This window comes from Bos indicus, chromosome 3 (genome assembly GCF_029378745.1).
Source record: "Bos indicus isolate NIAB-ARS_2022 breed Sahiwal x Tharparkar chromosome 3, NIAB-ARS_B.indTharparkar_mat_pri_1.0, whole genome shotgun sequence".
NCBI lineage: Eukaryota > Metazoa > Chordata > Mammalia > Artiodactyla > Bovidae > Bos > Bos indicus.
This window is the reverse complement of record NC_091762.1, coordinates 98,539,855-98,563,236: the sequence shown is the minus strand read 5'-3', so window position 1 is coordinate 98,563,236 and position 23,382 is coordinate 98,539,855. Positions and strand designations below refer to the sequence as shown.

The 23,382-nt window shown below is 49.6% G+C and overlaps 1 protein-coding gene across 2 annotated transcripts in view; it reads right to left on the bottom strand.

The window, feature by feature from the left end:
- Positions 1–23,382, bottom strand: part of TRABD2B (TraB domain containing 2B) — a 221,489-nt gene that overhangs the window by 195,522 nt on the left and 2,585 nt on the right. For both annotated transcript variants that reach the window (XM_070786582.1, XM_019957513.2), the window contains exon 2: positions 22,745–23,305. In XM_070786582.1, the coding sequence (XP_070642683.1) occupies positions 22,745–23,305 (561 nt within the window). The remainder of the gene's footprint in view (positions 1–22,744; positions 23,306–23,382) is intronic.

Here is a 23,382-nt window from a genome sequence, read left to right as displayed (position 1 = left end):
TCCCTGGATTCAAGTACTTATTCATTTCAAGGGCTCAGCAAACAAATGTGAACAAATAAATGGGTAAATAAGTGAATAATCAGGGACTTCTATTTAAGTCTTCATTATCAGTCCCCCTTAGGACAATATGTTATACATTTATTCATTCAACAAATATTTATTAAGTACCTTCTGTATACAGGGTACAGTCCTGGGCTCTGGGACACAGTGGCGAGTAAGTAATAGCAGCTTTCCAAGTCCTCTGACCTTTACTTCCCCCCCTCTCCATTTTAACTATTCTGCACTTATTTTCAAGTGTACTTTCTTCAGTGGGTTTGGGTCTCACCCTTCTAAGCTCAACAACTTTCCACGTCTCCTACTGCCTATTGGAAAATGATCAAATTCCTTCCACTGACATTCAAGACCTGAGATTTAGCTGGATCCTCTACTCCCAGTCTCATCTCCTGCCTCTCACTCCCTCTTTCCCTCCACTACATATGCTGAGGGCCAGCCCTTGCCTGGGATGCCCTGCCTGGAATGTCAGCTACTACTGTGTTACAAACCACCCCAAGGCTCTGTGGTTGAAAGCAACAATCCCTTCTTTTCACTGTGGGCCAGCAAGTGGTTGACTGGTCTGGGTTAAAGCCAAGCCGTGTGTCCATCTGGGCTTGGTTCTTCACTGCAGGCTGGGTTTCAGGTCTACTGTGTTCATCGAGGCTGAGCAGCCAGCAGCCACACGGGGAATCTCTTTCCATGGCGGTGGCAGACACGTGAGAGTATGAGCCCAACTAAGCAAGCACCTCAAGGTTCTGCTTGCTTCAAGTCTGCTAATGTCAAAGCTAAGTCCCATGACAGAGCCTAAAATCAAGGAGCCAGTAAGTACACTCTGCCCAACAGGAAGCCAAGGCAAGGCGCGTGGCCAAACCTGGCATCACTGGAGAGCGGCAGAAGGGGGATGCTCTGAGTATTTCTGAACAATAGTCTAACACATCCCATGGACTGTAGCCTGTCAAGCCCACTAGGCTCCTCTGTTTATGGGATTTTTCAAGCAAGAATACTGGAGTGGGTTGCCATTTCCTTCTCCGGGGGATCTTCCCAACCCAGGGATCGAACCTGCAGGCAAATTCTTTACCACGTGAGCCACCAGGGAAGCCATCTAACACACTAACTCTGCCTAATGAAACTGGGCAGTATGGTGAAGGAAAGCAAGCTTTGGAAACAGGAGGCCTGGGTTTGTATCATGCACATATTACTTTCTGAAGCCCTCCAACACAGTGTGTTCCCAGAAGACTTCACTAATTCAATGCTGCCGCTGCCGCCAAGTCACTTCAGTCGTGTCCGACTCTGTGCGACCCCGTAAACGGCAGCCCACCAGGCTCCCCCGTCCCTGGGATTCTCCAGGCAAGAACACTGGAGTGGCTTGCCATTTCCTTCTCCAATGTGTGAAAGTGAAAAGTAAAAAAGAAGTCGCTCAGTCGTGTCTGACTCCTAGCGACCCCATGGACTGAAGCCTCCCAGGCTCCTCTGTCCATGGGATTTTCCAGGCAAGAGTACTGGAGTGGGGTGCCATTGCCTTCTCCGCTAATTCAATGCACATGCCCCCAAACCCTACTGTGTGTAAGCATACCACCTGGACCCTGAGCCAGGCTGGTGAGTAAAGAGGCCCGCCCCGATCTCCTGGTGATATGAACGAAGCTCTGAGCCCCCAGAGTGTTGCTCCCTCATCCACAAAGTGGAAAAAAACAACCTTGAAATACGTGAGAAAACTGGGAAGCTGGCTGGCTTTGAATGAAGTCACAAGTGGGCCAAGTCCTATATCAAACACCACTTTCTTCTGTGACACCCAGGCTAGCGAGTCCTGTTGGAAGCGATTGCTCATCAGTCTGAATCCTTAAAACAATTAACTACTGTGTGGTTGAAGGCTCATCCAATCAATGGGAATTTATTGAGGTCCACCAGCCAGTTAGGCCTGCCCAGTCAAAACCCCCTGCCCTCCCCACAGACACATCTCCTGATGGGAAGACAGGGGCCTTCTTCCTGCATTCTGACAGCCCCGTCCAGCACCAGGCCCAATTCGGTGTTCCATCCCTTTTGCTGTCCAAGACTCCAGAATCTTCTCAATTACTTTTCTCACTCCTTTCTGGAAATAGCCTCCAAGACTGAGATCTGCACCAAAGCCTTCCCATTCACCCAGAAAGAAAAATGCAGTTAATCAAAGCAATCTGGACTTCTCTTTCCATTCCCACCACCCCTCCACCCCTACTCCAGGACGAAACCTCCCTAAGTGATTAAATGTTATAAGAAGGATTTGGCATATTTACCTTGTCAAAGATTGTGCTTTTGTGGTGCCTCATGGAACACAGGCAGATTAAAGAGCCAACAGTGAGATGGACGATCAGCAGAGACCAATGAGGAAAGAAAACAGCAAAACCTCAAGATAAAAAGTCCGTCTTGGTCTCAGCCAATAAACTCTAATCACACACAGACAGGGCCAAGCATATAACTAACAGTTCCTTTCCGGCAAAAATAATGCTAATTAAGTAGTTATAAAAATTATTGTTATTATGAGCTATATCATTATTATTATTATAAAAAATTAAATACTGGCTAGAAATTCAAAAGTCTTTCTTCAGGATCTAGTTCCCTCCAGTTTTCTTAGGCAGTGGTCCCCTGTGGCCCTTAGGAGACAATGGACTCCTTCACTCCAGCATCAGAGGCCCTCCAGGCAGTGGTATCAACCTAGTGTCCAGTCACTCACCCATCCAACAGTTTTTAGTTTTTAGCACCTGTTCTGATCCATACGCTGGTGCGTGGGTGCTTAGTCCCTTCAGTCGTGTCCAACTCTTTGCAACCCTATGGACTGTAGCCTGCCAGGCTCCTCTGTTCATGAGATTCTCCAGGCAAGAATACTGGAGTGGGGTGCCAGGCCCTCTTCCTGATCCAGGGATCAAACCTGCGTCTCCTGCACTGCAGGCAGATTCTTTACCCACTGAGCCATCTGCAAAGCCCCCGTATGCTGGTAGATGGGCCATAATTGTGCCCCTCCAACACTATCTACTTCCAATTCAATAACAAAGACCCTGGCCACATGGCCCAGTCCCCTCAATGCCCTTCCAATTCCTAGCTCTATTTCCATCTCCTCCAGGAAGCCTTCCCTGATACCTCCAGGCATCCCTGGAGACTTGTGCTTTCTTTCCCTCCCGTACATGGATGGCGGTACACTCTTTGCTAAATATGCTACTCACACTCAGTCCCTTCACCGTGCTTATGTCTTAATTTCCACAGAGGCAGGGACCATGACACCACACAGTAATCAGTGCTGAATTAACACTTGTTGACTGACTTTACTGTGGACATAATTCAGCACAAACTAACACGTGCTTACTTAATGGAAGCAGGGATAGGAAAAAACAACTTCCCATGGGCTAGGCATGGGGAGAGGCAGGAAGGCGTCCTGCTCAGTGCCTGGCACATACCCAGCAGGGCGTGGCAGGTGGCCAGGCCAGGTCCACCCTTCACATCCGGATCGCCTGCCAAGGACATCTGCCCTTTGCACTCACCCCTCAATTGTGTGGACTGCCGAGGAGAAAGGTGGCAACTGAGTCAGCAAACAATGCTGTCCCCGTCCCTCCAAATGTGTGGTGGAACCCAGAGGTGCCACTAACAGCAGTGTTAGCAAGTGGGATTCTGTGGGAGCCACTTTAATGCCCCGGAGTATTTGCATGTTAACCTCCTTAACACGCTCCTCTGCCTCCTCTACTTTCAGTTAATGGCACCACCAGGGGCCAAAGCACACAAGCATGTTTCAGTTTCCTGATCTCTCCACAAGCAACTCATCAGATGCACTGTTGACTCTCCCTCCAAAACGGAGCCAAACTGACCTCTACCTGCTTTCCCCAGGTCCAAACCACCATCATGCATACTGGTGTCCCAGTTTCCTTCTCTTTCAACTCCAGGAGGGCCCATTCTGCACACCACACCCAAAGCCATCACTTATGTATAAAAAAGAAAATCCGATCTCCCCTGCTCTGAACCAATGGCTTCAAAATCTAAATGCCTTCTTGTGATCTGTAGGTCTCATGAGATCTCACGCCACCTCCTTTCTGCTCCATCTCCGGACACTGTCCAGTACACAAAGGGATCATGACATCCTTTCCGTTCCCTAAGCAGGCCTCAGTGCTTGGCATCCGCTGCTCCTTCTGCCCAAAATGTGCTTCCCAGGTTCTCATGGCTGGCCCCTTCTCATCCCTCCAGACTCAGCTTGAAAAGCACCTTCTCCTGAAAACCCCAGAAAACCAGCAGCTGCTCCCCCCTTCCTTTATCCCCCTAGCACCCAGGTCCCTCTCTGGCCCATTGCCGTTTCCTTATACAACTTACCATGCTCTAAAATGATCTCATTCATTGTTAAACCCTCACTTCCATGCAGGAAAACAATTTCTGTCTCATTCACAGCTATATTTTTAGCATCTGTGACAGTGCCCAGCCCAAAGCAAGTATTTGACAAACACAGAGCATGTGTCTGAGCAGTGCCCAAACACACTGACTGGATGCCTTAGGTACAGCCTGCTCATAGTGACTCCTTGCCAAAGTGGATAGTATGGACAGATGGGGTAAGACGAGTAACTTTCAGCCGAGGAACCTGACAAAGAGTGCCTGAGCCGGGTGATCAAGGTTAGTATCTGCAGTGATAAGTCAGGTTGGCAGTATGTGCCCTCAACAGAATGTGATAAACATGGCTCTTTATCTCTAGTCTTTTACTCCTCAGAGCATAATCCCAGACTAATCATAAGAAAAACAGCAAAACAAACCCCAATCGAGGGCCAAATATCTGGTTATTACTCAATGTCAAGGTCATCAAAAACAAGGCAAGTTTGAGAAACTGTCCCAGCCAGGAAGAATTGGAAGAGAGATGATAAGTAAATGTAATATGGGATCCTGGGACAGAAGAAGGACATTAGGGGAAAACTGAGGAAATCTGAGTGAAGAGTGGACTTCAGTTAATAGTAAGATGTCAGTATTGATGTGTTCATTGTCAGAAAGTACCATATACTAATGTGAGATGTCAACAATGAGGGGAAGTGGATACAGAACTCTGTACTATCTTCTCAATACTTCTGTAAATCAGAAACTGTTTTAAATTTAAATATTTATTTAAAAAACACATTTGTTATGTGAATGAATGCACGGCAATAAATATATTTTCATGTCTTTTGTAAGAATACACTGAGCACAGGCTCCCGTATGATGCCAGGAAAGAGACAAATTCTTGAGTCTGTGAAGCACCGGGGCTGCTCTGCTTACAGCACTGGTTTGTTAACAACATACTCAGGAACACTGTCAAGGAAGACTGCAGCCCTCTCCTAAGTGGACTTCCAGTGGTTCAAGATTAGAAGCACTTAGGTCAACAACAAAAATAACAAATCCTGCTCTCTTTGAAGATGAATCACATTTTTCCAGTGTTCTCAATTCCATCCAGCCACAAGCACTGCTGAGGGCCTGTTGTGCACCCAAGCCCAAGACCAGCTTAGTAGCCAGCTCCTGCACCAGAGGACCAAGTCCCACCTCCAGTGAAGCTGCTCCCCTCACTTTCAAAGGGTCAAATGGTGCGATACAGACTATAAATGGCACAGATGTTCAGAAATAACAGATCATGGGAACTACAGCAATCAAGGAAGCCTTCCTACAGGAAGGGCCAGAGTGGATCTGGAAAAGGAAATAGGATTTCGAGAGCAGAGTGAAGGAGAGAGGTAGCCAGGGATCACAGCACCAGTAGAGTCAGGGCATCCAAAACCAGCTGCAAGGAGTAGTCTGAATAGACTTGCCAGGTCTCCTAGGGAAGCCATGGAAGAGGAAGTTGGTTTGCTGAGTAGAGGCTGGAGATCCTCCCAGACTTTTCAGGCCAGGAATCAGCACCTCCTCCAGGGCACCTTTCCCAAGCACCAGGTGAGCCTTCCCTCTTCAGCCCCCTTGCCTAGCATTCTTTCACTGCTCACACCAGCTTCATCCTCCCTTGTCACATGCTGTGTGCATTCCCGTGCACTCTTTCCTGCCCACCTGTAGGCCTCCTAGGGGCAGGATCCTTCTCTGCCTCCTCTCAGCCTGCTCTAGAGAGCCCTGCACGTCGTAATGGCTCAGAGAGACATCTGGTGAATGAATAAAAAGAACAGTGAATTAATGTGTAGATCACAATCTAAGAAGCCAGGACTTTACCCCTCACACAACAGGGAAGCCTACAAAATTTGCAGGAAAAAAACAAGATCAAAACAACATTTCCTTCCCCATCTCACCAGCCCCTTCTCTGCTTTCTTTGCCTTTAATACTTAGCCTATCCTGACTTGTTTCTTATCTGTCACCTCTCAGTCATTCAACAAACTTTAGCTCAGTGCCTACTACATGCATGGCCTGTTCTAGGTGCCAAGGATACAGATAACACGGACAATTCTCTACTCTCACAGAGCTGACATTCTAGTGAGAGACTGAAGGGCAATAAACAAAATAAGGAAGTAAATTATACAGAATGCCAATTGATGACACCTTCTATGGAGCAAAACAGCAGGAAAGGACAGAGAGTTCAAGGGAGTGATCTGCCATCTTAAACAGGTGTCACGGGGAGACAGACTACCTTTGAACAGAGACCTGAAGGATGTGGGAGAGAGGATTTTTTCCTTTCACATCCACTGACACATGCCTAGTACCTGCAGCAGTACCTGACTGGCAGCAGGCACAGAAGAATGAGTGTGTTGAAACAGTTAATTCATTTTTTTTTCATTAAACTTTTTATTTTCAGATAATTATAGATTGATAAGCAGTTGTTAGAAATAATACCCTTCACTCAGCTTCCCCCAATGGTAACATCTCATGTAGCTGGAATTCAATATCAAAACCAGGACTGCAACATTAACACAATCCTCTGATGTGATTCAGACTTCAGAGTTTTATGTGTTCTTGCTTGTGTATACATACGCAGTATACTCAGTGGTGTGCAATTTATGCTCCCTTGCTTGTGTATATGTGTACGGTATATTCAGTGGTATGCAATTTTAAGGCCCAATCTCTTTCTGATAATTAGGAGGCCAGTTGAAGAGTTGAAGGAAAGTGGGATGGAACAGGCTGGGCACTTCCACACATGAGAGTTCTGTTTAATCCTCACAGCTCTCCAAAAGAGTAGGTGTTCTTATCCCCATTCTACAGACGTGAAGACTGACAACTGCAGGGCTCAGAGAAAGGAACTTGTTGAAAGCCACACAGCTGACAGGTGGAGAAACCAGAACCCCCAACCTGTGACTGTCTGGTTCCTTCACTGGGGCACATTCCTGCACATAAGAATGGCCTGAATTTAAAGAAAAAAAAGAGAGAGAGAGAAGCAGGAGGGACCCAGAGGAAGGCCTGGCTCTAGGAAGGGAGAGGAAAGAAGGGAGGAGTTGATGAGGATGTCACTGGGATTCTGCGTGAGGGAGAACAGAAGTACCATTCATGAGAAAGGATGGAGAGCTGGAGAGTCCTCAGTGAGGGGCGAAGGGGCGTCCTGGCTCAGCCGGACCCGGTGTGCAATCTTGGGCAAGTGGATTTACATCTCCAGACTTTGTGTTCCTCAACGAGACCAGGCTGAGAATGGCCACCCAACCCATTTGCTCCAAGTCCAAGGAGAGTTGAAAAGGTAGCCCTCTGGCAAAGCCAAAGTGCCAGACCAACTGCCAAAGCCAGGAAGAAGGCGACCCAACCCGACAGCCCAGACTGCCTGTGGTCTCCCCACTAGAACGATTGGCTGATTTTCCCAAAGATGAAAATGCAGAATTTAGGTCAGCAGGCAGAGAGAAGCTCGCTTTGTTTACAAGAGACAGAGAGCGTGTGTTCCTATTAAATGCCTTTGAAACGCAGCGATGATGAGAGACCCAGGGCTGTTTACCACTGGGGATATTTACTTTTCTCATATACAAATCAGCTCGGGTGCCGTCAGAGCTGACGCCACCTCACACTGCGGCCCTCTGACGTCCCTGTGCTTCCCCGGTGCCCACACATGGTTTGAATTTATCGGTTTTAGCAGCTTTCATTTATATTGTGTGAGGATCATGGAATGACCAGCAAACAGAAGCTCTGATCCGTGTCCTGGAAAAAACACAGAAGCGTGAGGAAGGGGGGCAGGGGGAGGGCTGGGAAGACGCCTCCAATCCCACGAGAAGCACCGAGGGCCCCCGTGGGAATGAAGCATCAGCGGGAAAGCATCGCGGGTGAGAAGGGGCTCAGTGGGCAGAGATGCCAAAGCTGAACACCTGGGTGCCACAATGGGACACACGGGCGCCTCCCTAGATGTTTGACCTCCTAGAACTGAACATCTGGAAATCTGGGAACAGAGTGGGGGTAGCTGGGGACTTTCTGTTTCCATCCAGATACTCAGGCAGTGATGTGAGGGTACAGCTGGTAATTTTACAGCTGACCCCAGGATCCCTGGGTGTGTACTGGGAGCCAGGCCCCAGGCAAACTCAGGTCATCAGATGAGGATCCTGCCCTCAGAGAACTTCAGTCTACGGAGGAGACAGACATGTAAACACATCAAAGACAGTAAAATTAACAAATGTCCTTTGCCAGTGAGGTCAGAGACAGCAGAGATAGCAGCTTTGCAGCAGCGGGATGCCCTGTGTGTCTACCAAGTGCTCACATCCATGGAGCAGGCACAGCCAGGGAGGAACCTGCCCAGGCTCATGCTGCTGGACTCCTGATCCAGTGCTCCCACGATGGACAGGCAATTTACGAACTGCAGATCCTCCCATCCCCCAACCTCCCAGAACCACCTGCCTCATCCCACTTCCACACTGAACAGCTGGAATCCCTCCCTCCAGTTCTGCCATCAAATGGGCCATACGAAATGCAAGGCCATGTTATGCTATGGTAACTATTTTAGAAATGGTGATCAGGGTCTCAGGCTCCTCACAAAGAGCTGATCTTTACACACTAGTCTCACTCGGCAGCCAGACCACTTTTACGGTCCTGTTTCTAAGAGACAACACACCCATGTTCCTAGAAAGCTGAGAGTCCTTCTCCTCTGGCTCAGCACTGAGATCAACTTGGAATTATTGAGGGAAAAGACCTTCTCACGGGAGCTCCTCCCTCAAGCCAAGGGGCTTGGGAATTTCCAAGCAAGCCTGAGTGAGGTGCTCCAGTATGATGAAAGAGTGAATTACAGAACAGAGGAGTGCAGAACAGTGCCCCCCAGCGCACCTGGGATGGAGTCTAAGTTTCTTAATATGGCTTAAGAGCACCCCAACATGTGGCCCGTGAGCCTCCCTGGGCGGTCCCCTGAATCTCCTATTCCACCAGTAAGCACTCTCCATGAGTAAATAGGACAGGTAGTGAGTAAAGACAGTCCCTCAGTCTGAATCAATACCACCATCAGCTCCCAACCCCATACTGGTGCTCCTCCTGAACCCTGGGAACACCTGTTTTTCTATACTGATCTAAGGTGGCACTGTACTGCCAAGTATAGTATGAGCATAGGTGTTACGGGAAGCACACTGATTGAAACCGCCTACCCTGGCCAGGCACCATAATAACCATTTGCACGAGTTGTTTTATGACAGGAGATCCTGATAAGGAATACGGAACTAATAAGCCACCACCAACCGGAAGAGTTCGGGAAAGGTCTAAAGGAGACACCGCGTGTCCATCCACTTCCCAGAATCCCTCTCGCTAGCATCCATCTTGGCTGAGCGATGCGTGTGCCACCAGGAAAGACTCTGAATTAGAATGATTGGTCAAAGACGACCCGGAAACTAATCCCATCACCATAAAACCGGAGACCGCGAGCCACGTGGCAGAGCAGTTCTCCTGGGTTCCCTTATCCTACTGCTCTCCAGCCGGGTGCCCTTTCCCAATAAAATCTCTTGCTTTGTCAGCACAAGTGTCTCCTCAGACAATTCATTTCCGAGTGTTAGACAAGAGCCCAGTTTTGGGCCCTGGAAGGGGTCCGCCCTCCTGCAACATAGGTACGAGTTCCTAGCCCAGCCAGGTATTCATAAGGAGGGGAGGTCGTCTCTATCGTATACAATGAGCATCTTCACCGCAAAGAAAACTCCTGGATAGCAAGGATGCTGTCTTATTCATCCTGACAGCATCTGTAAGGCCTCCCACGGCCCTGCAAAGCCATAGTTGCAGGTGGGGCTGGGAGCTCAGGGTCAGCATTCAACCACGACAGGCAGATGGGAACTGTTACCCTACTCAGCTCGGGCTCCTGAGGCTGGGTTTTGGGAGTGGCCCTTTGTCACACTTCCTCGTCCTGCTCCCGCCCTAGAGAGCTACACAAAGAAGGATCTCAGTTGTCCAGCCTGTGCCATTATAAATTCACAGCCTCCACTCCCGTTGGGCCCTCAGTCTGCCCTACTATTCCTTCACCTGCCAAGGTCAGCTTCTGCTCTCAACCCCTGCCTCCCTCCTCACCTTAGGTCTTGGCCAACAGACCACCTCCCTCTTTCCTTCCCAATGTGGCACTCTTTCTTAGGAAGGAACATCAGTTGTCTACCAACTCCCTACTGCTCCTAATCTTTCTTACTTCTAGTCCCAGAAGAAGAGCTATGCCTCCCCCATCCACTCCTGACCCCTCCTACTGTCAGATTTCAGTCCCTTTTCATAGATGCAGAGAGTGTGAGTGCCCAGACTCTGCAGCCAGATCTCCTCAGTCTGAATTCTAGATCCTCCCCTCACCGACTGTGTGACCTCAGGTAAATGAAATCACCTATTGGTGTCTCAGTTTTCTCACCTGTAAAATGGGGTTGAATAATACTATGTCCCTGAGAGACTGTGGTGAGGATTCAGCAGGGCAGTGCATATATAAGACTCAGATGCATTCCTGGCACTCAGCTGTGAAGCACTTCTCTCTGGGGTCTCTTCAATCCCTCCCTTTCTCACCAGCCCCAGACTTGTGATCTCGAAGTAAGCCTGGCACAGTGTGGTTCCCAGCAGGGTTTGGTAAACAACTGAAGGAAGGAATAGATGGGTGAAGAGTTCCGCAGTAACTAATTCAAGCCACTGAGTAGATACAGGGTACTTCTCTTTGGGAGAAAGAGAAGGGGAGAAATACATACTGAGCAGCACAAAGCGCACAGCCCACTAAAGAGCTAATAAAGTTCGGCCCAGGCTTTAACCCCAGTTCTCCCTATCACTCTGAGTCACTGCTATTAACATACCAACCCCTGTGCAAAAGACAAAAAGGACCCTCAGAGAGGGAATGGCCTCAAGTCATGCATGAGGCGTGCAACCAGTGGCAGAGCTAGGCCCGTAGCAGTCTTCAGCCTAAACTTTTTTTCCTTTTTGACATGTCCACACCCCAGGGAGTGGTGGGAAATCATAGGCAAGCTGAACTAGAACAAGTATGGCTAGATGGTCAGAAAAAAATAACCATGCTCTGGGTGATCAGGTTGCACGGTCCCAATCAGACCAACCCCTCACCCTGCTCTGGATGACGCTCAGTATAGAGGAGACTGAAGGATTGAGAACCACCTTCTCTATGGGATGGGCTTCACCTCCAGACACAGTGTGAAAATGGGCCAGTAACAATAATTAAACTGACCATGACTTAAACCACCACAATTAACATCCATTACCTCTGAGTGTGTGCCAGGCGGTCAGCTCTGTGGTGGATATGCATTACCTCATTCACTCCTAAACACACCAGGAGGTGGATGCTATTATGAGCCCCAACTTTTCAGATATGGAAACAGGACCTCAGTCATCCAGTCTGAGTTGGTGGAGCTGGAATTCTAACTCTAGCTCAGTCCAGTCCCTTTCTTAAAGTATCAAAAGATCTAAATCCTGGCTCCATCATTCTGCACAAAGTACTTAGTCTCAGCTCCTAAAATGGGGGAAATGATACTTACCTTTCAGGAGTATTTTAGAAATTTACTGTAATAAACCCAAGGTCTAGCACATAATAGGCACTAAATAACAATGGCTGTCTTGGGAGCTGGAGAGGAAAAGCAGAAAGTACAGTCATTGGAAGGAGGGGTAGAAAGACCTTCCTTGCAAACCTTCTGCATTTCCTTCTGGCACTTCTGCCTAACAGTTTCTTTCCCCCAGGCAAGACCTCTCTCACTCCTATCTCCATGGGCCCTGGTCCTGTTGAAACTGCAAGTTCTCCATCAAAAATCCTGCATCCCTTTCTCATCACCCTCTCCATAAAACTACACTGATGGAAGCAGAATAATAGAAAAGTCACCCGCAAGACCAGCAGAAGGCCTTGGCATGGGGGCTATATAGTGCAGGGTCAACTAAACAATCAAGCTCAAACACAGAGACCATACCAATCATGCCACTGAGGTCCCAAAGTGACTCAGTTTACCCATCCATGGCCCATACATTCAGACTGCATCTCATCCCCAGCAGAGGGTCTGGAGCTCAAAAATATCCCATAATCCTGGAGAATTTATAGCCACCCAACTAGTTCTCCTGGGGAGCCCCTGGGAGTCAGAATAGGGGAGGTGGGGGGTTAGGGACAGGAAATTGGTCCAGCCCCCTTCAAGGTGTTTGTCTGGGGGGTCAGGAGGAATTGCCAGCTAGAGTTATTGCATGTGAAAGACTGTGGAAACTGCAAACCTCGATGCAAATGGTTGGAATTATCATTGCCAATTAGGCTTTTGTCTCTCCTCAAACTCAAAGCAGAGCAGTTCAAGGAAAGGAAACCGTGAGAACTAGGGCAAAAAGATGAGACAGGGAGGTATCCGAAAGGCTTTCTCTGCCCACATCTTCTTTTCTCAAAAGCGGTTTCAAATGGGGCTGGAGGCTTAAATTACAAACTGCCTAGAAGGCGCACTAAGTCGCCAGGAGGTAAAACTGGTTAGGAAACTTTACAGAACCATAACGGGGAGGAAGCAGGTAAGTCCTTTAAACAGAAGAGGAACTGGAAAAGGGCTGGCCTTTTATCTGTGCACTTTGGCTTCTGAGGGCAGGGCTGGCCAGAGGACGTGGGCGCAGCTTGCCGTGTCTCCTGTACAGTCGCTAGGGCTGACCGAGGGGCAGGCGGGGCCCTGTGCAGAGCTTCTAGGAAAAGTGCATCTTCTCGTCTGGGCAAAGCCGACTGCACTCTGACCTTGACTGGAGGTGGACAGGAGTGGGAAGCCGGCTCCCAGAGCACATCACGTTACCTGCCAAGACCAACCCCCCTCTCTTTGCCTACTGCTCCCCCCTCCACCATCCCCCACAGCGTAAGGTGCTTCTGCTCCCTTCCCTCCCCACCCTGGAAGGCATCACCAGGGAACAGCCTCGTCCTGCTTGCTCACTTTCGTATCTCAGCACAAATCCCAGTATCTGGCACACAGTGGGAACTAAAAAACATTTCTGGAAAAATTATATGATGATGCTAATTTAAAGATGCAATAACCATGGGTGTCTGGTACTTCATAATCAGTCAATCCTCATAGCAATCAGATGAAACTGAGAGATAGGAAACTAAGACCCAAGAAGGTTAGGTAACTAGCCTTAGGTGACCTATATTCCTGATGAGGGCAATGGTTCTGGGCCCTGCCTGAAAGAGCACTGGCCTGTCCTGGGCCCTGCCTGGAGGCATCCTAGGGGGCTTCTGAGCTGAGTCTGTGCTGTGCTGGGTGAATACCGACTAATTCTTGGTTCTGAAGGTTGAGTCAGGCCAGAATGTTCTGCGGAATGAGGAAGCTAGAGAGGAAGCTTTATGCAAAGAAACAGGCTCACAAGGTAAGAGCCATGGAGAAGTAAAATTGAGTGCTTTCCCCTGCTCTTCCTGACCTGATCGGGAGAAAAGGAATATATATATATACACACACAGACACACATGGACATGCCCTATAAAGGGCATGGCAACCCACTCCAGTATTCTTGCCTGGAGAATTCCCACAGACAGGGGAGCCTGGTGGGCTAGAGTCCATGGGGTCCTAAAGAGACATGACTGAAGTGACTTGGCATGCACAGGGGAGGTGGATGGTGGTTAGGGACTGATCTGAAAAAAACCTGCAGGTCCCCGCCCCGCCCAGAGTCCCCGCCCCTTGCCTAGTCAAGAGGGGAACACAGGCCAGCAGCAGGGGCCACTGAAGAGACTGGATAGGACCTAGGCCACCACCAGAGACAGCTCCAGGGCCGTGACTTGTGTGGGCCAAGTCTGATGACCTTCTGGCTTTTTTTAAGGGTAGTCAAGCATGCAGAGTGGCCCTGGTACAACTCACTCGCTATTAGGGACTGCAGATTTGTGCTACTCCATCCATATGCTAAAGCCCTAACCTCCACTATGATAGTATTTGAAGATGGAGACTTTACAAGGGAATTAGGTTTAGAAGAGGTCATGAGGGTGGGGTCCTCATGATGGGACAGGTGCCCATCACCAGAGCAGTAACTCTCGATCTCTAATATAAATGTCGTCAAACTGAAACTGAAGTCGCTCAGTTGTGTCCGACTCTGCGACCCCATGGACTGTAGCCTACCACGCTTTTCCATCTGGATATGGGATTTTCCAGGCAAGATATACTGGAGTGGGTTGCCATGTCATCAAATAAGCCTCAAAAAAAAAAAAAAAAAAAAAAAAAATCAGAAACGAAAAGGGGAAAAAAAAAAACTTACAACGCTGAAAGCCAATCACATCATTGCACCTAAACTCAGACTGCTTGAGTTATGATCAGGCAGTATCAGCCAAGAGGGGATAGTCCAGTCTGGTGACTTTCATCTTCTCGGATGAAAAGTCTGGCTAGAAGGAATCATTTGCTTGAAGGGTCCAGGCTTTTCAAATGACTGCCCTCAGGGACCTTTAAAGCCAGACCATAAAAACCAGCAAGGGCTCTCAGGTAGAGGAACAGCATAAGCAAAGGCATGGAGGCCTGATCAGGGACTGTGTGAGAGAGAGGAAAGGAGAGAGGCCTAGAACAGGTCGGCAGCACGGGAGACCAACCAAAGCAGCAAGTATGGGTGAAATTAAACATTTTTAAGTGACCCTGGAGAAGCTCACATGAACTCTGAGTAGAGAAAGGAAAAGAAAGAGGCCTTTGTTTGCAAGGAACAGACAAGGAAGAGAAGACACCAAAGCATTCCAGGATGGAGAGATAGAGAAATTCAACAGTGACCTGTGGTGTCATGGAGTCCTCACCAATGGACTAGCGATCGCACTGAACTGCTTCCGTGTCTCAGGTGGGCAGTCAGAGGCTTTCTATGAATCTAGAGGCCAAGATGCAGCATCCTGTTAGCATCCAGAGCTGCCAACACCTCAACCACAGGATACAACACAGGGCCCCAACTTCAGAACTGGAAAACATCCAGTCTCATTTTGTAATCAACTTTGAGCATATTTTGAGCTAGGTTTTGAAGCTGGGTTGATTAGGAAAGAAAAGACAGCCGCAGTAATAATTACAATAGAATGTAAAATATCTAAGCGGTGAAAGAATAGCATAAAATGCCATCACACATTTCACGGAGGGAAAGAATAGATGTGGCTGCGTCATCAAAGAAAGGCTTGCACCAAGTCCTCCCAAGCAGATGAGATTTAGAAGCATTCTGGGAAGACTCCCTGGAGGAGGTACAGCATGGAGCTGAACCTTAGAGATCTCAGAGGATTCAGGAGTAGAAGAGAAAAGAAGGAAATTCCTGCAGAGGGAGGGGGCCCAGCACATGCAACAGCATTTCCAAGCTTGGGGCAACGTTCTGTGTTCCAGAGGATATTCTGCGCAGATTTAAAAGCCTGTGGATCCTGGAGGAGCTGCTAGGCCAGACAGCTTGGCAGCCGCTGAGCAGAGCTGAAGGCTGGGCCACCGGCTGCCTGTGGATTAAGTGGGCGGACAGAGAGCCAGTGATGGGAGATAAAAGGGAGTGAAGTGGATAATATTTAGAAGCAAACTCGAGGGGGAAGAAACACGGCCGCCTGGCTGGCTGGCTGCAGGCTCGTCCTATTCTTCAGCTTCCTCCCTCGGAAAGCTGCATTACCAGGCGACCTCTTCCTGGCTTTGAGAGATGTCCAAATGGGAACTATTAACAAAGGCACGCTCCCATTTTTATCTCCGTCACAAAGTCAGGCTTTTCTTTGGCCTGGGGAGGGCGGGAGGCTGAGTTGTGGGGAGGAGATCACTGTGTTTGAGGATGGGACGTCTTGGAATTCTTGAGAACTGGTCCCTTCCAACTCTAAGATGTTAGAAGTCTGTGTGTATGAGCTGAAAAGTCTTCAAAGCTAAGGGGCTAGGATTTCACGATGTGAAGATTCTTCGAGTCCAAAAATGCCTCTGAGGCTAATGTTCTAAGATTTCACCATTCTTAGATTCCCTGAGTCTCCAAGTCCCAGCTCAGAGATTCTGTAAATCAGGAAGACTTCATGCTGTGAACTTCTGATTCAGAGACAAGAATATTTCATGACATCTTGGTCACACCTCCGGCTTTATGGCCTCACTCTCCTTTGATGGAAGGACGTGAGCCATCCTGTGAGTCTGCTTCTGAGCTTAATAACATTAAATGTTTAAGTCTGAAATTAACCAAGTCAGGGGAAAAAAGAAAAAAGGATGGAGCCTGCTGTGCTAGCAGGGGCTCTTTGCAAGCAGCTCTCTGGGCACACAAAGAAATTGAGAGTACACATGTCTAGGGGTCGGGCCTTGGGGGTCCTCCAGGTGACTTCCACACCATGTGACAGATATTTGCTGAACAGCTCCTGACCACAGGGCTGGGATGGGAGCCACAGCGGGTGCTGCAGGCTGCAGAAGCAGCCGGCTCCCAGGCCAGGATCTGGAGTTACAGGTGTGGACTAGGCCAGCCTGTGCTTGGAGCCAACACTGACCCCGAGGCTCTCACTCTGTAGGTGACACTGGGGAGAAGATGGCTCAGCATGGTTGCAGGTCCTTAGGGGTGCCCAGCTGGTCTTAAGAGAGGTGTCTTTTTTTGGGGAGGGCAGACAGATCTGATAGGAAGCCACAAATAGGGATGAGTGCTGTGGACGTGAGAGGCCAAAGGTCAGTGCTATAGCAATAGCTGCCATGGAGGCCCAGCAGGTCCGGGCGGGGGGTAGGAACAGCCATTCTTGGAGGATGGGAAGTGAGGGGTGGGTTCCATGAGATGGGAATGTATGAGAGCAAGAGAAAGGTGATGTGTAGGCAGGACGCAGGGGAGACTAACACACAGGCTTTTCATGCCTCGGTTTCCACGGCTGTTAAGAAGAAAGCACTGATAATGCCCCTGGCTTGGCAGTAAACTCCCCAGGGGAAAAATCCAGGCTGCTCCCCAGTGTCTGCTCCCCGTACTATCCTGGCTGACACTAAGATGCTCTGGCTGAATGAATGGGGAAGCCAGTGAGGGGGGAGTCCTGGGGAAGGGCAGGCTGCAAGGCTGGGCAGCTGTACACCAGACTGCGCCACGACGGGCTGGGGCTCCATCCTCTTGACAGGCTGGAAGCAAGAAGCAGCAGGTCACCCACTGGAACTAGCAGGCTTCAGGACGAGTACTTTAGGTATAGGCAGCAGCCCGCCATAGACAAGCTGGCCAGCCCCTCCCAACCGCGGAGAACTCAGCCTGGAAATCTCAGGGTACCTCCAAAGTACCAGGACTGCAGAAGAGCACACGGAAGTCAGAACTGGGTGGGTCCTGGCAACTGCGGGACAGAGCAGGCAATCCAGGCCCGGAGAGGGATAGGACAAGCCGAAAGTCATGGCCAAGGTAGAAACAGGCTAGGCCCAGAGCCTGTTTTGTACTCCACTGCCCGCTTTATTATTTCCACATTTTGTGTCCTTGTAGGATGGTGAGGAGCTATTAAAGTTCAAGGAGGGAGCTCTTCACTGTGGCTTGTGCCATCTTTCTTCATTCATTCATTCCATAGTGCTGGACGAAGGAAGGGAAGCAGGGATGGTCATATCATTGTTTCTGACCATTCATTCTCTCTCTAAATCCTAATTAAGCACCCTATAATATGTGCTGTTCCCTCAGATGTATTAATAGACCTAGGGCCTATGACTATAACCAAGGAGACCCTTTATTCAGTTGTGCTGCCGAGCCTGTGTTAGGGCGCTGTCTTCACCTTGGTCCCTTGGAAAGCTGGGCAAGCCTTCAGAAGAAAGAAAGTGCGCTAAATCGTGTCCAACTCTTGCGATCCCATGAACTGTAGCCTTCCAGGCTCCAGGCAAGAACTCCTATTTTAGAATCAGATCCAATTTCTAAGCCAGGGAGAAAACCAGTTTCAGCACTTTTCAATGATCTCTTTCAATACATTTTTAAAATATTTTTTATTTTTTAGCAAGATACGATGATCTCCCTGCACTATAATACACACACACACACACACATCACCAGATCATGCCATCTGACTGTTCAAAACAAAATTATGTCAGCTCTCGGAATCTTGAAAAACATACTCTGGCATCAGACACACTTATGCTTGAATCCTGAGTCCACCTGACCTGGCTGTATAATCACAACCGAATGACTTAACCTATTAAGCCTTAATTTATTGTCTGTAAAAGAGATACAATGACAGGCCTTGTCACATCTCTGGGAGGATTACAGATGATGTAATTACGATGTCTAATAGAGTGCCCTGTATGGAGACACAGCTCAATAAATGATGACTTTGGGCTTTCTAACTCCTTTGAGAGGAGGCTGTAGAAGTTTACAAACGTCTTGGTCACCCTTGGCAGCCACGCCCAAGCCACACACACTGGATGAACAGCGTCGGCGTCTGAGTTAAATCACAGCCAAGTTCAGAATGGCAGCGTCCTCGTATTTTCATCTTGCCTCGGAGAACCACATAACTTAGAGGGCTCCTCATCCAGCGCCTCCACCGTACTGAGTGGGGGCCACTGAGGCCCCCTAGAGGGAGAAGGAGGTCCCCTAATCAGTCCACTGCGTTCGGGGCAGCTGGTACCAATCCCCAGAGGCAGCCAGCAGAGCTGATTGAAATGGGCAGGTCTCAAGATTGTCACAAGATCTAGACTCGAGACTCAGGCATCCCCAGGCCCCTGAGCACAGGGGCTGCCACCTCCTGTTACTCCAGCTTTACTTTGTTCAGCAAAGCACAGGCAGTGGACATGGCTGCTGGAAGAAGGTGCCAACAGGTGAAGGCGATGCTTCCCACGCAGCCTTCTTTCCTTGTCCTGAAGCCTCCCAGACTCTTTTCCAAGCACGGGCCCTACGGCTAGGTAGTCCTTTTACCCTCCTGACCACCCCTCACAGGTCACATCGGTTCACATCCTCACAAAACCAGCTCAGTTGTAGAAAAAAAAAAAAGTCTAGTCACTACTGCTCCATTCAATAGATAAACAAGAACGCCAGAGTTATACACGAGCCATTGGCTTTGGAGCCAGAGCTGGGAAAACCTAGAAGCTAGACTCCCATTCCTCAGCCCACTATCCTGAGCTGCCTATAAACACATCAGAGAAATCCTTAGAGGACCTGCCTTTACCATCCCTGCTCCAGCCACAGAGCCAAAGGAAATAATTTCTCTACAAGGATAAATTCTCCAGGAAGTAAACTGTTAAGCCCTTTGCTATGCTAATGTGCTAAGTCACTTCAGTCCGACTCTGTGCGACCCCATAGACGGCAGCCCACCAGGCTCCCCCGTCCCTGGGATTCTCCAGGCAAGAACACTGGAGTGGGTTGCCATTTCCTTCTCCAGTGCATGAAAGTGAAAAATGAAAGTGAAGTTGCTCAGTCAGGTCCGACTCTTAGCAACCCCATGGATTGCAGCCTAACAGGCTCCTCCGTCCATGGGATTTTCCAAGCAAGAGTACTGGAGTGGGGTACCATTGCCTTACCCTAAAGGAAAGAAGGGTACAAAAGAAAGTACTGAAGGAAGAACTGCAAGACACGAACAACCTAGACGCAGGATGTCCAGGGACTCCACCTAGGGCAGCACGGGGATTGCGTCCTTCCTTTAAGTCAGGCAGACTGGCTCTGTTCCTTATTAGCCATGTGGCCTTGGCCAAGTCATCCAGGCTTTTGGAGTGCCCACCTAAGAAAGTCATAGGGTTGTGAGACTCCGACAGATGAAAAAGCATGCAGAGCCTCCTGCGGGGTGCCTGGCACATGGAGTTGATTATAATCGTCCCATGGAATGTCGGGGTTGAGTGGCTTGAATGATGACCTAATCCTGGTGTCTCATTTCACAGATGGGAAAAACAAGGGCCAGAGAGGGGAAGTGACTTGCTCAAGGTCACATAGCAAACACATGGTGATATTGGGTTCAGTGCGCTCAGTTCATATTAAAATTAGAGACCAGGGCCACGAAGCTTGATCTTTCATGCTGTGCAAAGATGGAAGAAACTTTTACATAAGTCCTACCTTTAGCCGGTATAGCTTTCTTTCTCCATTTAGCTAGGGAAAATGTGGTATATTCTGACTAGAAGAAAATATAAGACTTTTGAGAAATACTAAAATCAAAACTAAAATCCCAGATCTTAACAAAACGCACTCTCTTTTCAAGCTTTTTTTTTCCCTCACCATCTTCTCTCATTGCTCCCCCCTCCCCAAATATTTTGCAATAACAGTAATGCTGGGAGGAAAGAAAAAATAAAAATCTGATGCACTTAACAGATATTTCAGTACAATAATGCATCACAGATGTTCATATCAAACTGTGCACGCGTGCATACAATTTTACTGAGAAGGCTGTTGTTGCATTTCTGACTTTGGGGTTGGGGATCCCTAACAACTCCATCTGCCCAGGCTCTGGAATCGCTCCCTTCCCAGTTAGCCCATGTCTGCCCACGAGTATGGAGGAGAGATTTCATCACCTTGCTCCAAAATGATAACAGGACAAATTGGCGGGGTCAGGCACTCTGGCAGGTGGTGAAGGGTGTGCAGATTAGGGAACCGAGAGGAGTCCTGTTTTCTTTTGTTCAGGACTTGCTTCCTGCAGCCCTCTCAGGGAGCTGGACCCAAGAACAATTTTAAGAGAGGGCCCAGGCTGGTGATGGGGTGGGTGCATTTTTGAAACCAGAGATTTGAGTCTGTTTGATCTTCAAACATGGGCTTTGGAGACTGTCAGCGGGCTTCTTGCTGGCCGATGAATGGCTCTCAGGAACTTTTCCTAAAACATAACCTCGCATGCTTTCCAGCAAATGTTTTCAACCTACCAGAGCCATCCTTTGGTTGCACAGCAGTGTTTCCAGACCTCGAAGAAGGATAGTTTTGTTGTTTTAAGAGAGACAGATTAAAGCCAGGGGCTGTTTAACCAGAGTCTGTGTGCTCCCTTGGGCTTTGGTCGGATTCCTCTGTGGTTGGTACAAAGAGGGTGTTGAGAGGGACGGTGGGTCGCCCACCTTCACAGCCTAAAAAAAGACATCGAGGCCAGACATGAGGCCTCTGAACAGAGAGGCCTCCCACAAACCTGTCTCCAAAATGAGATGGGCGGTGAGCACTAGGGAGCCTAACACAGATAATATCAGCTCCTGAGGCTGGCAAGGGAAAAGTCACTTCAGAGGGAGCGAGCCGGTACGTTCAGAGGAATCAGTGCTGGGCCAGAGAATGCACAGGATTTTTCCCTGCGGAGAAGGAGTCAGGCGTAGTCAGAACCCTGCGGGGCGTGACTAACTGCCCCAATATTCCTGCCACCGGGCCCTCTGGGTAAGGACTCCACAATTATGGGAGAGCCAGCAGGAGAACCGACAAACCCGCCTTTCATTTGGCCGGCAAATCAATCTGGCTTCTTACCTCCCTGGGGACAATATTGCATTTCCCCTGGAAAAACAAAAGCCAGAGATCTCTGAAGGGGGATCAGTTTCTGCTCCTGTTTCCCTGGTGAAGAGCTTGCAGCATCTCAGGAGCACAAGCAGGTCTGGTTCCAGCAGTAGAGCTTCTAGTCCAGCCAATTTACCGGGCTGGCTCCTTTCTGGAAAAGCATGTCTTGGGGACCACGCCTCACTTGGGGCATGGGCCCATGCTCCTTGCAGGAGCCACCAACCCCTGACTCGGAGCGCCTGTTCTGGGATTGACAGCCCGTCTCAAGGCGCAGATGTGAACTCATTGTTCCCAGGGCCTCAGAGTTGAGTTTGGGGCCAGTGAGTTGTGAGTGACCTCTGCCCATGGAGACAAGGCTTTTAACAACACTTTGCTGGATAAGCTCCGCCCTCCTCCCTGCCCCCATGCCTGAGGTTCAGAAATCAGAACTGTCAACCTTGAAGCGAACACATCTCTCTGAAATTATGAACCCCCAAACTATACTTGCTGACTTTCTCTCAGCCTAGGGAGGCGGTCCAAGGGGCACATGGAGTTCTGTAGAGGCTCCGGGAAATTTGGCAGCTCTTAACCTCAACCTGCAAGCCAGGGCCACCAGACACCAGGTCTATTGCACCTCTCCTGCCTCCCAACCCCAGGAAGCATATCTCCCTCTGTGCGTCCTCTGTACAGGTACACACACACACTCACACACACACATACACACACAACGGCTACCCAGATGCATCCTCCCAATGGCCTCAGGACAGCCTCCTGCTCTTGAGACCCCGGGGCCTCAGGGAAAGTCAGACGCAAAGTGGCAACTCTCTCTGTTTCTCATCACTGTGATGCTCCGAGGGAAATTCTTTCTTCTCGGGCAGGCACAGCAGGTGGGGAGTGTATATATCCCCGCCAGGGAGCACACTGAGACAGAAGCACACCTGAACTCTCACCCCCAAGCCCAGCATACACTAGTCTGTCCTCATACCACCACAAAGGCAGCCCAAGAGCTGCCCCACAGCTCGAAAGATCCTCTCCCTTTAAGGCAAGGACAGGATCTGGCCACAGGAGGAAGACAGTCTGAGAAGAGGAGAAAGCCACATGGGAACGGCTGGGCTCTGGGACCCAGGCGCCCCGTGCTTACCTGGGAGAAGTTGAGCCCATTGAGCGGGTGGCATTGCTCCTCCACGCGCTCCACGGCCCCGGTGCTCTTCTTCATCTTCTCAGCCTGCTGGGCTAGGTAAAGGTCAAGCACTGGCACGCCACGGGAGCGAACGTCGGTCTCCGTCAGCGAGTTCACCATAAGCATCACCCACACCGGCCTCTTGCGCTCCCAGTTGCCCGCGATGGCATTGAATAGGTAGTCAGCGTAGAGCCCCTTGCCCCGTTGCGCGGGTGTCATCCATGACGGCATCATCAGTTTCACGTAGTCCAGGTGGCGCTTCAGACGCCAGTAGAGTTCTCGGGGCAGCACATCCTGCAGGTTCTCCCCGTGCGGCAGCAGCTGGCAGCTGGCCAGTGCAGAGATCGTGTAGGGGTCGGTCAGGTCCAGCTCGAAGTAGACGCGGGCGCTGGCCTGGAAGGCTGCCTTGGAGTTGTCCGGGATGAAGTCCCAGACGCGGGTGTAGGGGACATGGATGGTGCCAAACAGATAGGCTGGGGGGTCACGCCGAATAGTCCACAGGAAGGAGTTCAGGTCCCTCTGCTGCAGAAGGAGAGGTGAAGGAAGGCAGTCAGGCTGAAGCCAGCAGAAGGTTAGAACAGAGGGGGCAGGTGGAGGTG